This window comes from Pongo abelii, chromosome 9, assembly GCF_028885655.2.
Source record: "Pongo abelii isolate AG06213 chromosome 9, NHGRI_mPonAbe1-v2.0_pri, whole genome shotgun sequence".
NCBI classification, from domain to species: Eukaryota; Metazoa; Chordata; class Mammalia; order Primates; family Hominidae; genus Pongo; species Pongo abelii.
The window spans coordinates 78,597,290-78,612,374 of record NC_071994.2 but is presented as its reverse complement, the minus strand read 5'-3'; the positions used below and the strand labels follow the sequence as shown (position 1 = coordinate 78,612,374).

The window sequence follows — 15,085 nt, the reverse complement described above, 5'->3', positions numbered from 1 at the left end:
AATGACATAAGGAGATAACACTGTTACCAAAAAAGAAATGTCAAATATATTTTTCTGTTCTAATCAAGCAAGACTCCAAATATTTTGTAAATGTATTAATTCATTTTGCCAGCTCGTGACTTAAACTTCTTGATGACTTCCCATTTTTCATAGAATAAAGACAAACACGCCTTTAACACAACCTGCAAGATTCATATAGTTTATCACCGTCTGCTTCACCATGCTGCCCTTGCTGCTCATGCTGCAGCCACAGTGGCCTGCTCGAAGTTTCCCTCCCACCATGCCTCTCGCACCACAGGGCTTCTGCATCTGCTGTCCTATCTCTTCACAGCTTATCTCCCTCCTTTTTGCCTAGTTATATCCTAATTCCTCTGGTTCCTTCTGATCACAGCTCCAGCATTCCTTCCTGAGGGAAACTCCCCCTAACCTCCCCATTTATATGCTATCATGACACTATGCATTTCTCCATCATATCTCTTAACATTTAATCCATCTAGTTTTAATTCTTCATTAACATGTCTCCTTCACTAGGCTGGATGTTCCATTGACAATAGAGGCTTTTCCCACCTAGCTGACAACTGTATCCTCAATGTCTGCACACAGAAAGAGCCCATTAACTACCTGTTGCAAGACAGAGAAAGAAAAGTCAGGACACCAGACAGAACCACTTGGAGAGAAGAGATTGCCTATCTATCAGTTCTAAGTAATCGGATAAAATAGTACTATTTCATTCTGTCCTCTGCTGTTTTATGCGTTTTAGAGCTGGTCCAAGCTCACAGGGCTTGTCTGGTTTTAAAAAAAAAAAAAAAGCAAGTATATGTTTTCAGTTATAGTGTGTAGAGTATGTGTGAGCATGGAAGAGGGAAGAAGGCAGAGCAAGACTTTTCACAATTACAAATCTGATCCTGTGTTTCTTCTTTTTCAATATATAGGTCATCAAGTCTTGCTTACTTAAAGCTTATGAACCTGCAAGCAGAGGCAGCAGACTTTGTTTTCAATATCCTTTCTGGGAAAGGTCTTGCTTATACAGTGCTTTTTTTCACTCCACTTCCTCTTATATGGGATTTATGACACATAATTAAACTAAAAAAAAAAAAAAAAAAGCCTGAATCGAGCGCCTCTGTGTAAAGGCACCCAAGGCTGATTAGAAGACATGTTAATAGCCCAACACCGAGTTCCTCCATCCTTCCAAGGGCCAGTCCTGTTTGGTAACAAAAACGCTTCCTTCTAGAGAAGGTAGTAATTCGTGGCTCAGCATGATGTCATTAGCATTTAATCTGAGTTTTAGTACATCATTTAACTTCTTTGAACCCTCAGTTTTCTATTTATAAAGTAGGAGTGGTGTAATTACTGGACTCAAAAAATACTGAGCACCTGACTCTCACTGGCATTTTTACATGTACTGTTTCATCTTGTCTTCATAATAATCCCATGGGGTTAGAAATACTCACTGTTATTATGGAGAAACTGACTCGGAGAGGAAATGTGACTTGCTAAAATTCACGTGATCAATACACAGAAGAGTCTAAGGGTCAAATCCAGACCGCCTGACTACTATTTCCTTTGTACTAAGTCTCCTACCTTAGCAGGCTACTGCGAGAACCTCACAAAGAAATGTAATTAAAAGCAAATTTTCAATTATGAAGCTATACTGTTTTAATACTGCTAAGCAATTTGTTATATTAGAGAAGCAGAACTAGAACCTAACCTAGGATTTTAAGGGTGATAAACATTACTTTTCTCCTAAGACTAGTAGTATTTCCTGTACTTCAAAAATTCTCAATTTAAAATGAGAGAAAAAGAAAATAATTGGAAAATGGGCAAGGAAGCTGAATAGGTATTTCTCCAAAGATACATGAATGGCCAATATGCACATGAAAAAATGCTCATCATTAGCCATCAGAGGAATGGAAATTAGAACCACAATGGGGTAGCACTTTACAATTCATACATGAGGATGACTAGAATCAAAAAGACAAACAGCAGCAAGTGTTGGCAAGGATGTGGAGAAACTGAAACTCTTATAGACTGCTGATATGCAGTCCCTGTGGAAAAGAGTCTGGCACTTGCTCAGAAGGTTAAACAGTCACTGTATGACCCAGCAATTTCACTCCTAGGTATATACCCATAAGAACTGAAAATATGTAAAACTTGTACACAAATGTTCATAGCAGCATCATTCATAATAGCCCAAAAGTGTAAACAATGCAAATATCCATCAACTGATAAATGGGTAAACAAAATGTGATATATTTCACACAATGGAATGGCCATAAAAAGAAATGTAGTACTGACACATTCTACAACATGGATGAACCTTGAAAATATGCTAAGTGAAAGAAGTCACAAAAGACCACATATTATATAATCTCATTTATATGAAATGTCCACATTTCTTATGGCACATCCATAAGAGGCAGAAAGTAGATGAGTGGCCACCCAGGGCTGGAGTGATGGTGGTGGTGGTTTCAGTTCAGGATTTCTTTTGTGATTAATGAAAATGTTCTCAAATTGATTGTGGTAATGGCTTGCCCAACTCTGTGAATATATTAAAACCATTAAACAGTATACTTTAAATGGGAGAGTTTATGGCATGTGACTATCTCAATGAAGCCCCCTTTGGTTTTTAATCCTCTAAGTTCACCATAAACTGCATCTGCAATACTAGGCACTTATTAAAGTTTACTTTAAACCAAATGGATTTTTCTTATCACTGCCTAATAGTTGTTAGGATTCTAAAAATTCTGTAGCATTTGCATTGTGATCTGTTAATATCCTTCAAAGAGATGATTTTAAATTACTTTTAAATTATGTACTTAAATGTGGAATACTAATAGATATAATGCTACGACTTTCAGTAAAGGGATGTCTGAAAATCCATATATGGCATCATCATCTATCCACTTAATAAAAAAACCTAAGTATTGTTCTTATTTTCGCCTATCTTCATTCCTTGTATCCATTTCATGAGCAGGAAGCCCTGTTTATAAACTTCATAAGGATAGGATTTCCTGTTTGTTCACTATGGTATCCCCAGTGCACGGAATACTACCTGTCATACAGAAGATGCTCAATTAATATTTGTTGAATAAATAAATGAATGCATACTCTATTTGGAATTAGCACCTTTAAAAGAAAAATTTTAAATTTCACTTGATAATTTCTTAATATCTGTAATTTTTTTAAAAAATGTAGATGATGGCACTTTTCTTTGCCATTCCAATTGCAGAAACATATGAAGGCTAAATTCTCAAGGGACACAGGTATGCTATGCTGCCAAAATATGTAGAACATAACTTTATTCAAGTTTGCTCTTGTTACTTGATCCATGAGTATTTAAAAGATACTTTATTTTATAAAAACTTAATCTGTAAGTAATGGATTGACCATAACAGAGGGCTTAACCTGGAATACATGGATAGGCTTAGAGGCCCATGAGCCCCTAAAATTGTATGCAAAGTCTAACATGTATTTAACATGTTGCATGTGTATCTTTTTGGTGAGAGTTCATAGTTTACCAAAGAAGTCTATGACTCAAGAAAGGTTAAAAAATTACTTAACTAGAAACAGTCACAAAGTTTTTTAAACATGAATTTGTACAATAAAATAATATCCAACAGCTCCATCTATGGGTAAATCATTATCACCTAGCAGAACTAGTGACAACCACCAGAGACCAGTGCATCTTATGAATGCTTGTGTTTAAATCTTCAGTGTCACTCTAGTGGGAATTTATTAACTATAGTATCACAGCTTTTTTTCCCCCCAGATGTAGATGCAAAAATTAGGAGACTGTTGATGAATTCTACTTACAGTACTTCAGCACCAAAAAACTGGGCAGTTATGCTGATAAATGTATGTACAGTTCAACATTTGTCAGTCTTAAAATGCTTATTTATAGTGAAATCTATATAAAACCGTTAAAAACTTTTCTATTTACATTTTTAAAAATGAAAAGTATAGTTTCCTTTGCCACAACTTGTCAAAACTCTTACCCTCCCACCCCCTTACCCCTTTCACTCTACTTGTGACAGACAGTGATCACAAGACCAAAACATATTGCTTAAACAAACTGTGTCCTAAAAAGATAGAAGGCTTAAAAACATTACATTTAGAACTGTAAATGAATTTTTTATACATTTCAAAGGGGCTTAAACAAAAGTATGTAAAAGTTATTTTCAAAGTCTCAGTCCAATGTGAATGTGCAATTTCAACGATAAGAAAGCATCATATGAATGAATAATTTGTTTTCTTAACATGACCGAACATTTCCTTTAGGTCTGAAAATGTTTCTTTTCCTCTGCTTCGCAATGAAACATTTTTAGTAAGTTTTCTTAAAGGAAGAGGGAAAGTGGGGAGACGACGAAAGTGGAAAGCGTAGGCAATCCTGGTTTACAAGAAATTTGTCAGAAGGAGTACGGCCTGCTTTGAAATGTTTACACTTAAATAAATAGAAGGCAAGTGTGCTGCTTAGAGCACAAAGGAACAATACAATAAATTAGCACACAACTGATAAGAATGCACAAGCCACCCAAAAAGTACTTCCCACTGGTTAGGGATCTGATTTCTACCATCCAACAAGGATTCTTTAATGCCAGTATTATTCTAGGTGTTTATAAACTAATTATGAACTGAGCAAATGTAAAATTTTAACCAATTCAACACTTCCAGGGATTTGCAAAAACATACAAGTTTTTAAAAAACTTTTCCTGACACATCATTTCAAAATACAACTATTCACATTCTCCTTTTAGATGGTATTTTGCTCAGTAGAAACCAGGTGAGAAACATTCACAGGAAGTCTCTTTCCACTGCAAGACAAAACTTTTTCACCGGCCATGATCCAACAGAGAAAGAAGACCAGGTCTTAAGTCACTGTAAATGTGCAGCTTTTTTTTTCTTTTTCATTTTTTTTTAAAAAAGTACATTCCCCTGTGAGTTTTATCTTGTTTTAAAAAGCTGCTCCTGCAGCAATATCTTGTTGAAACACTGCTGTTTTAGGGTCCACAGCCTAAGTACGGGCAAAGTGCTCTTTTTAGTCATCAAAATACAAGGGTTTCCCTGGACACTTGGTAACCAAGTAGGTTTTAAAGTGCACTATTGTGTCCAAACACTAGGACCGTTCAGCAGAGCTCTGAGAAGGGCTGGGTTCAGTTCCATCCTCCGTGCTACTGTCTATGTCCTGCTCCATTGCTGTCTCCTCATCGTCCAGCTGTTGACTAGTGAAGTTGTTTAGCTCAAGAAGCCCACTGGGCTCCACCACCACATTGGAGCTGGAGTGACAAGGAATAGCATACTGAGGAATAGCCTGGAAGAGAAGACACAGGAGAATCTTTATGGTAAGAAAAGGTAGCAGAATAACTTCCCCAACAATACCAAGGAAAAAAAAAAAAGAAAACTGACATTTTTTGGACAACTGGACAACTACTACATGCCAGGCACTGTGCAAGGTGCTTTCACACATCATATTCTACTAAATCCCATCATATTCTACTAAATCCCATCATATTCTGCTAAATCCCTGTGACAACACTATAAGAAAATTATTATTCCCATTTACAAATGAGGAAACTGAGAGGGTAGATGACTTAACCAAAGTCACACAGTTGGTCAGGGTTAATGCCAAGATTCAAATCCAAGTCTTGTACAACTGAAAGCAATCTTTCCACTCCTTTATGGTGCCTCTTCTAACAAAGGAGGCTCAAATCTATTGCCTAATTCAAGAGAAGAACTTTGAATGAAGCTTTCATTTGGTTATTAAGCAAACGTAAATGTAAATGTAGCCTAATTTTGCCCTTTATTATCTGGAAGACGAGTACCAGTAGAAGAACACTTGCTGTAGACCTCTGTGTAAGTAAATATCATAGGTATGCTGCCTTGTCAGATTCTTTTTCCTCTTTGTTAGACATCCTTTCAAAAGGTTTATCAGTTCATGTCATACTCTTGTTTAAAACTCTAAAATTGTTTCCTATTGTACTCACTATACAACCAAACACCCTACCATGGCTACCAGCCTCATGCCAAACTCACTTCTACCTTAGTGCTTTTGTACTAGTCCTTCCTCTTCCTGGAATATTCTTCCTCCAAATCATGGCATGGTTGGCTCTGTCCTGTCATCTGCAACTTGGTTCAAATGCTTGGAAAAGCTTTCCCTCCATGACCACCAACCCAAAAGTAGTGGGTTCATCCCACCCCCATCTCTATTACATTCTGTTACACTTTTGTTCATTGCATTTATCATCTGTTAAATTGTTTCTTACTCTTAAAATGTAAGCTCCAAGAGAACGTGGACAGAGCACAGATCTTGACTATCTTACTCATTGCTAGATGCCCAGAGCTTTGAACAAGGCCTGGCACACAGCAGAGGCTCAATAAACACTTGATGAATAAATACACATTTTTAACATTAAAAACCCCAGAGCAAAGTTGAATATCAGCACTTTGCAAATATACCTGACCAAAATAACCCTTTACTGGGGAAAATATAAATTACACTATCAAGAAAATAATGCAAGATGCCTACGCATTGATTCTGGAGTCACGAAGTCCTGTTTGTTTGTTTCTGCTCCTTTTTTCCACATACCTGATAATTGTCTAAGACTATTAGACAAGGTCAGGAGGCCTGGATTTTAGTTCAGCTCTGTCTCTGGCTTGCTGTGGGCCTCTGAGTAAGTCACTCTACTTCTTTGAGCCCCACATTAATCTTGTGTAAAATAAGATAGTTGGAGGATACGCTGTGAAGATCGTTGCAGTTCTAAAAGTCTATGAATTCCACATATATAGACTTTTTTATAATAGAAGATACATCTTGTTTACTTCCCTATTCTCAGCACTTAGCACTGTGCCTGGAACACAGTAGTTAAACATACATCTGGAATAAATGAATGAATGAACGAATCAACCAATGAATAAAATACAGACTGTCCACAAAGAGCAATGCTTTTCATTCAAAGCATTTAATATCAAACATGTTGAATTTTTATAGCGTATTCTTCTAGAATCAAAGCACTTTACAGACTCAGCAAATCAATACTTCAGGTCAAAGCTAAACATAACTAATAAGACCTGAAAATGCTCTAACAATATATTAATGATGAGTATAATAATAGGAGCTACCTTTATTGAGCATTGCTCTACACAGACACTTGACTAGGTGCTTTATATACATTTTCTCACGTAATCCTCAAAACAACCCTGTGAAGTAGATGTTAACGTTTCCACTTCATAGGTAAGGAAAGAGAGATATATAGGTTAGTTTAGTTGCCCAAACCCACAGTGCTGTTACATAGTGGATACAGGCAGAAATCACATCTAGGGACCTCTGACTCCAAAAGTTTGGTTGTTATAATCACTCTGCTGTCCTTATCTCTGACATAGCACACCTAGCGCGTGGGACATGCTAAAAGCTGGCTGAGAATTCTGTAAAGAACCTGTCCATTAACTATCATCCTTGATACATGAAGCAAATTACATTTTCACTCCTGTTTATAAAGTGCAGAAAAATAATTCCCAAATAAGCTGTTCAAAATGATTTTTAATTTAGTGAGTACAGGAATCTAAGCCCCCAGTAGGCATGATAATTTTGGTAAAAACAGTAATAGTTACCATCTATTAGACAACAACTATGAGCCACGTACTGTGCTAGGTGCTTGATTTTGTGTAATCCTTGTATCAATCCTGTAAAGTAGACATTACTGATTCCCATTTTACTGATGAGAAATCCAAGGCAAAATGACGTTAAGTAGCCTTGCCCAAAATCATACAACGAATGGCAAAGCCAGAAAACCATTCCTTTTCCACCACACCTTACCTCTTCAGGGGAAAATACAAAAAAATCACAAATCCTTTTGTCAGGAAATATTTACTTCATTTACATTTGTTTTTACAAAGGGAAACAAATTATTTTAATAATTCAATGGCCATTTCTACTTGCCTTTAAGCACTTCCTCTATACTTAATTTTACCTTAATTGGTTTAACATTGTCAATTTGCCTTCTCCCATAGCTTGGGATCATGGCAAAGAGAAAGTTTACCATAATGAATTGATGGTAAATCCTAGTCTACTCACATTTCAATAAATCCAAATTCTCAATTAACTAAAATGTGCTATTCTGATACCTTCCAAGCTATATATCTGTTTAGCAAAGAATGACAAATGTCAAGAAAACAACCTGATACCTTGTAAGGAGAGAGGGAGATAAAATACAACTTCTAAGGGGTAGCCTGGACTCAGTAATTCTTTAGTCTTGACCTATTATGCATGACAAGAGATGATTTTTAGAATCAAGGGAATGTGAGGTACCATCTATTATCAATGAATAATTCTATTGTGTTAATTAGCCTGTACTTACCAAGGCATGACAGTAACCAAACAAGATTTTTTAATAACAATGATTGAATTAAACAGTAAAGTTCATGGTTAGTCCCAAATTAAATATAAACATTATTTAAAAATATCACCTTAGAAGATGTCTCTCCAGACATTGCAGTTGAGGTTTGATTGTCCTGAGTCATAAATTTGGATCAAGAACAAGAACTGTTTTTCCAAGAAAAGCGTCCCCCAAATAAACTTGAAATAGAAGTGCAATCCAGTTACATTTCAGAATTTTTTGAGCAAAAATTGAGGAATACAAATTTTGAACCCAGAAACTTCCTATCTTCTGGGTTGACCTAATGAGTGAACACATTGGCAAGTATAGCTTGTATCTTACAAAATCAAACTGACACATGGGCTCTTTATTGCCTTTACAGTGTGCTGGGTGACAATGCCCATCAGTTTTCTGATTCTCTTCCAGAAAATAAATAAATTTGTATTTTTGTAATAGGTGTTAAACCACATTTGTCAAACACCATCTCAAAGATAATATCTATGTCTTCCTGCTGTCTCGGCTTGATTCTTCCTGTGACAAGTCAAAAACATATCAAGCAAACCCACAACCCCCAAGATGCCCAAGATTTCTCATTTTCCTTCCAATTCTTACCTGGATGATAATTTCTGCTGGACTCTCTTCAGCTTTCTTTTGGCCTACATTCTGAATACGCATGAACTGGCCTGTCGCAGGCACCGCTGGTGGATCAATTTTCCTTGTCGTTAGGGAAGAGCCAACAGTGGATGGACTTGAACAGGACTCTCTACATTTCTGTTGCTGGGGAGTGGAGTTCGCCATCCCTGCCACCACCATGTGGGTGGAGGGTAATGCTCCTGCTTCACCAGTGAGCATGCTAGTGGCAAGAGCCTTCTTTGGGGGATCCACTATCATATGTTCTACATTTGTATCAATCTGAGCTTCCATCAAAGACATTTTCAAAATGTCAGACACTGCTGTCTTCTCAGAGGCCTGAATGGGAGATATGCTTGTAACTGGTGATGTCAGCTTAGGCACAGAACTGCCACCAGTTATCTTTGTAACTGTGGGAGGCTGGCGCCCCTCAAAAGTTATCTTTGTAACAGAGGATCCTTGGGTTATAATTGGCTGCTCCACCTGAAAATAAATTGGGGTTGTGTGTGTTACAGCTACATCTCTTTGAGAAAATCTAATCAAACACCCCAGACAATATGGCAAAAGAAACACTCGTGCGCTATACTCGGAAGACAGTTTTGAAGCTTGCTGTTTTAAAAAGAGGGCTGGATAGGAAGGATCTGGTTACTTTTACAAAACCTAGAGAAAGAGGAGGGGTTGAAAGAACCTTTGTTCAGCCAGCCAAGGTTTATAGCAATAAAGAAAAAATAGTCTCAGCAGCCTAGTTTTCCTTTGGGATTTACAGCCCTAAACAGTACACCTTCAACCTGGCTCAAATTATTTCATATAATCTTCTGCTTTTTAAAATAAAAAGAAGATTTTTTTCCAATCTTTTGCTTCAAAATACATGTATACAAACATATCCTATATATATGTATTTATAATATATACATACATATACATCACTCCAGAGCCACTGGTTTTGCTAATATAATTTTGCTTTCAATTATCCACCAGTAATTCCTCTGTAATCTAGAAGATAAATCTAAAAAATAAATTTAACTAGATGGCTACGATATAAACTACAAAGAAAGATGTTCAATGATGTTCCTTAAAAGACTGTAGTTTACTTAGCATTATTACCACAGAAATCAGAGTTTACAGGCATGGAAATAAATATTTTATACCAAAAAATAAAAATAATTTAGGGATATTGCTTCTATGCACTGTTGGTCAATGCTGAAGTGATTTCAATAAAAACTGCCTGGAAAATCAAGTTCTGAGTGCTATGCTTTTTTTTCTTCCTACATATTAATGCGTGCATTTCTTCCCTAATGTCAACCTTCTGATGGGGCAATGTAATACCAGCGTAATGAGGCTTTTGGGTTTCCTCTTGCCAGGAGAAAGCACTGATATCATGATAGGGTCGTGATGTTCTCATTTTTTTTTTCCGTGAACAGAGAAGTTTAACTTTGCATGCTATCAATATTCCGTTACCTGGCTTGCCGTCTGTTTCTCTGACGAAGCTGGGAGCGACATTTGGCTCTGGGGGGTTTGGGGTTGCACGTAGATTTTTGGTTGGTTCGGAGCCTGCTGCAGTTTAGGGAGCTGCTGCGTGGTTTTCACTGCAAGCACCTGTACTACAGTTTGCGGGGGCTGTGCCATTAAGGTAGGAAGCTGCCTGTCTTTGGCCACCATGGGATGCTGTGTGTGCTGTACATCTGGCTTGGGCTGTGCTTGTTCTTGCTGGAGAGGGGTGAGTTTTTGATGCCTGATGGAAAGCTGGGGCATTTGTGGGAGTTTGTGCTGGAGCTGGTCTGCCTGCAGGTGGATGGTCTGCTTCTGTTTAGTCTGGAAGCACTGCAGAGTTTTCACTTGCAGCTGAGTCTGTTCCAGCGGGGGCTGGCTAAGTTTCTGCTGTTTAGCTGACTGTGACTGAGTCAGGGCAGATCGGTAAAACAGACCTGTCTGAGGGTCTAAAGTGTCCATCTCTTCAACCTCGCCCTCCTCAGTTCCAAGTTCCTCGCTGTGTTTGGTAAAAGCAGTGTGACTGCTTAATGCCTAAGTAAAAAAGGCACAAAGTAAGAATGAAATAAGAAAAACATCTACATTGCTACATTTTCCTCTTAACTGAAAAACACTTAACGAGATTCACTCAAAAATTTTCAGAAGAACCTAGAAAGGCCAAAAAACCTCAAGGAGCTTTCTACTGAAACTTGCAATTTCAACTCTCAGACATAAGTGCTTTGAAAACTGGTCTACTTACTACTATAAGAAAAGTCTTAGAGGGTCCAGAACTTACAGATTAGAAGAATAAGATGGCCCTGCAAGCACAACCTAACACGGAAAAGGAAGAGAAAGGCTCCCTGGCTCAGGAAACAGCCGTCCGGCCTATTCATGTTAACCTGTCTAAAAGCGGTAACCAAGCCATGCGGTCCCGAGAAAAGCCAAGGTTCAGAGAAGCCCACCGTGGCTATGTGTAGGTCCAGTGCTATCTGGAAGGTCAGGGAGATTGTCTGAGACCCGTGCCTGTCCCATTCCCCACAGAGAGCCCCCTGCATGGGTGAAGATCATTCTTCAGGCTTCACCAAGGTCTGCATGAAGCACCTCTCAACTAGCATTCCTCGCCCCTTTGCTCAGATCCCAGAGCCCTGGCTCCCAGAACGGAAGGAGACTGAGGAGGGGACAAGAGCATTCCTGTCAGAAGAAAGGCAAAGTGCCCAGTGTCAGTGCTAAGTGTTGTGAGGAGGCATCATCTTGAGTGACATGGTTAGGGCCAGCCTGTCAGACCTTTCTAGGTGTCCAGAGAAAGGTCAATGTCAGGAACTGCCAGGTGAGGGCCGGACTCCAGGCTGAGACCTGCCGCCCAACAAAACCTCCAGCCAGTTGGCTTCTCTCAATGACATAGCAAGATCCACCCTATCCCCATCCTCCCTACTGCCTTATCATATGCTACACTTAAATCCCAAACTATAAAATTTTGAGATTGAATTGTGACTCTCCCCTATATCATAATGACTTTGCACATACAGGCTTTCAATTCAACATTCTCTGTTGCCTTTCCTTCCAGTAGTTTGCCTACAGTTAGATTCATAATCATGTGAGTGATGGTGACTTATGTGACTACTAATGATAAGTCATGCTTTAATCTGATATCCATGATATAACTATTTAACAGAGGCAGTTCACTTTGGGTTTAAATCCTGGCTCTGCCACCTGGAGCAAGTTTCTTACTTTCTTACTGAAGTGAGCATAAAAGTTTCCTCACTTGTAAAAGAGGGATAACACACCCACCTTGCAAGATCATAGTAAGAAACAAACAATTTACTTAAAGCTCAAAGCACAGTATCTGACACAAAATCAACCTATCAACATATTTTTCCTTTTCCCCATTACCCTTAATACCAGATGTCCTGTTTTACATTAGATTTATATTCTCAACTTTCTGTTGCATCTCTTCCTCTGTAATTGACCACGTATAGTTAAAAAAATCAAATATTTATTTTCCTCCTTATTCATAATGTTACTATGAGGATTCATTATAAAAGCAAAAAAAAAAAAAAAAAAAAAAGAAAAACAAAAAACAAACTACAAACCCAGCAGCAAACAGCTAAACGAGCCAAATGTTATTTCATTTGAAAATCTTATTTACCTCAATGATACATTCTTCCATGGTAAAATACACAAAAACAGTGACCAATTCTGATGTCATTAGATTCATCTAGACATTGTCACCCTTTTGAAATGGTGAGAGTTCACAGATTTAAGAATACTGTTTCAGAATTATTTTCTGGTGTTAAGAATCTTAATTCATTTCCTTTACTCATTTCTTAGAAAAGAATTACACAAACACTCTACATTCCAATTATTTCTCCTCTTAAAATACAAGATGACACTGAATCTTATTTCAAGCATGGGCAGTTACAGAAGATAGGAAGAAAAAGAAGAGATACAACCTGCTGCATAATGTGGGTGATTGCTCCAGGGGAAGATGCTGGGATGGACTTCACCACCACCGAAGTCTGTGTTGCGGTCTGTGACTGAGCCACATGCTGGAGCAGGGTCCGCTGGGGCTGGGAAGGCTGTTGGGGCTGGGAGCGATGGCTGACTGAAAATAGAGGAGGTGATGATATTTCTCCAGAAATCACCACAGCATCTGTAACCAGTAGTCATTTTAAACAAATGTCTGTGAGCTTGTATCACAGAAAGAAAGTGTAGTATTGTGAACTAGGAGGCAGAAGACCACAGTCTGCCCATCTATGAGCTGTGTGACTCTAAGAAAGTCTCTTATCTTCTCTGAGACTGTTTCCTCATCTGCAAAATGGGAATAACAGAGCTATTATAAGGATGAGATGAGAAATGTATATGGAAGCACTGTGAAAACTCTTATCACAAAGGAGGAACAAACCCCTTAAAGTTGCATCCTCCCATGAGCTGTACTCACTTTCTCCAATGACTTTCATCCCATTAAGGTAACAAAGCAGTAATCAATTTCTGTAATCCCAAAATAATATCTTTAAGGAAAGTAAGGCAATACACATTCTTTAATCTCTTGGTCTCAGTTCCACATGCAATAAAAACATTAGTAGCATTCACTCCTTTGTATTAAGTGATTCTGTCTCACAACCTTACAGTTCCTAAAAATCTAAAGGTCTGGGTGATAATGCAGAAAATAAACTGAATCAAGAATCACACTTGGATCCTGTCCTGTTCTACCATCAAACAGCCAAGTGAATTTGAAGAGGTCACTCATCCTCTATTAGCCTCTAAAACTTAAGAGGTTTTGTTTTGTTTGATTGATTTTATTTTAATGGGATAATAAAAGCTTGCTGTTTCTACCTAGAAGAGGACCAAATGAAGTAACAGATTGGAAAATTGTCCTTAAACTATAAAGTACTAAACAAATATAAAGAGTTAACAAAATAATAGAAAAATCTGTTCTATCATCTCAAATTTAGCTCACCTGGCACAAATGGGTAAGACTGCAGTATAGGAAACATCCCTGCTTCATATTCTATTGCTACAAAGGTCCCATGAAGTAACCAATCTATCAAATTTTACCAGCTTCAACTTCAACTTTTTATTCATTTGTTTATTTATTTTTGAGACTCAGTCTTACTCTGTTACCCAGGCTGGAGTGCAATGGCACAATCTCTGTTCACTGCAACTTCCGCCTCCCAGGTTCAAATTACTCTCATGCCTCAGCCTCCTGAATAGCTGGGATTACATGTGTGTACCACCACGCCAGGCTAATTTTTGTATTTTTTAGTAGAGTCAGGGTTTTGCCATGATGGCCAAGCTGGTCTTGAAATCCTGGCCTCAAGTCATCCACCCACCTCGGCCTCCCAAAGTGCTGGGATTACACGCATGAGCCACCACACTCGGCCTCAACTTCAACTTTTTACACAGTCCACAGAGCTTTAAAAATGCATATGATTACTGGGAAACTAACCCTTTGAATTAGAAACAGATAAAAATACAACATATCTGTAAATTAGCTAAGACTTTTGAGATTATTGAAACTGTCTCAATAATCCATGATTCTAATGTTCATATACCCCAATCTATAATTTCAAATAGCACTGATTTCCTGTTTAGAAAAGTCATAGTGGGGTGTTCAAGAGTAAGATGATCACTATGGAAATCAATGTAAAAATGCCATTTATGTATTATAAGGACTAACTTTAAAACTATCCAGTGAAATATAAATAGGCTTTATTTTTTATGACACATTCTATCTATATTCACAAATGCAGTGTTTCTATTGTTGCTATACATACATCTACATGTGATTTAAGATTATAGGCAGCATCACCAGTATTCTTTTATAAATGTTCTGTAGTATCTTACCATATTTCACAGTATGCTTTGTATGCACATGTTAAATTATGTGAGTTAATAAAATCTTCCATATGCGCTCAATGTAACCGAAAAAAATATAGTCAAGGTTTAGACTAAAACAATGACTGAAGTAATTTACAATATAACTGAGTAGAAAAAACAAATTATAATAATATTAAAATTAAGCAAATTAATACTTTTTAAATGAAAGCATCAGAAATGAATGACATGTGAAAATAAAAAATACATTTCAGATGAAATTATCAGATTATATGGAACACTTC

General features: G+C 37.6%; 1 protein-coding gene across 21 annotated transcripts in view; it reads right to left on the bottom strand.

The window, feature by feature from the left end:
* Positions 1–4,539: 4,539 nt before the first annotated feature.
* Positions 4,540–15,085, bottom strand: part of EMSY (EMSY transcriptional repressor, BRCA2 interacting) — a 105,725-nt gene continuing 95,179 nt past the window's right edge. For 12 of the 21 annotated variants that reach the window (XM_024255629.3, XM_024255632.3, XM_054524849.2 and 9 more), the window contains 4 exons: positions 12,917–13,068; positions 10,458–11,021; positions 8,982–9,482; positions 4,540–5,308 (listed from right to left, as the gene is read on the bottom strand). In XM_024255629.3, the coding sequence (XP_024111397.1) occupies positions 5,114–5,308; positions 8,982–9,482; positions 10,458–11,021; positions 12,917–13,068 (1,412 nt within the window). In that variant the 3' untranslated portion in view covers positions 4,540–5,113. Of the gene's footprint in view, positions 5,309–5,345; positions 6,872–8,178; positions 8,252–8,981; positions 9,483–10,457; positions 11,022–12,916; positions 13,117–15,085 lie in introns of those variants that run through there. The other 9 variants (XM_054524841.2, XM_054524842.2, XM_054524846.2 and 6 more) reach the window with 4 other exon arrangements.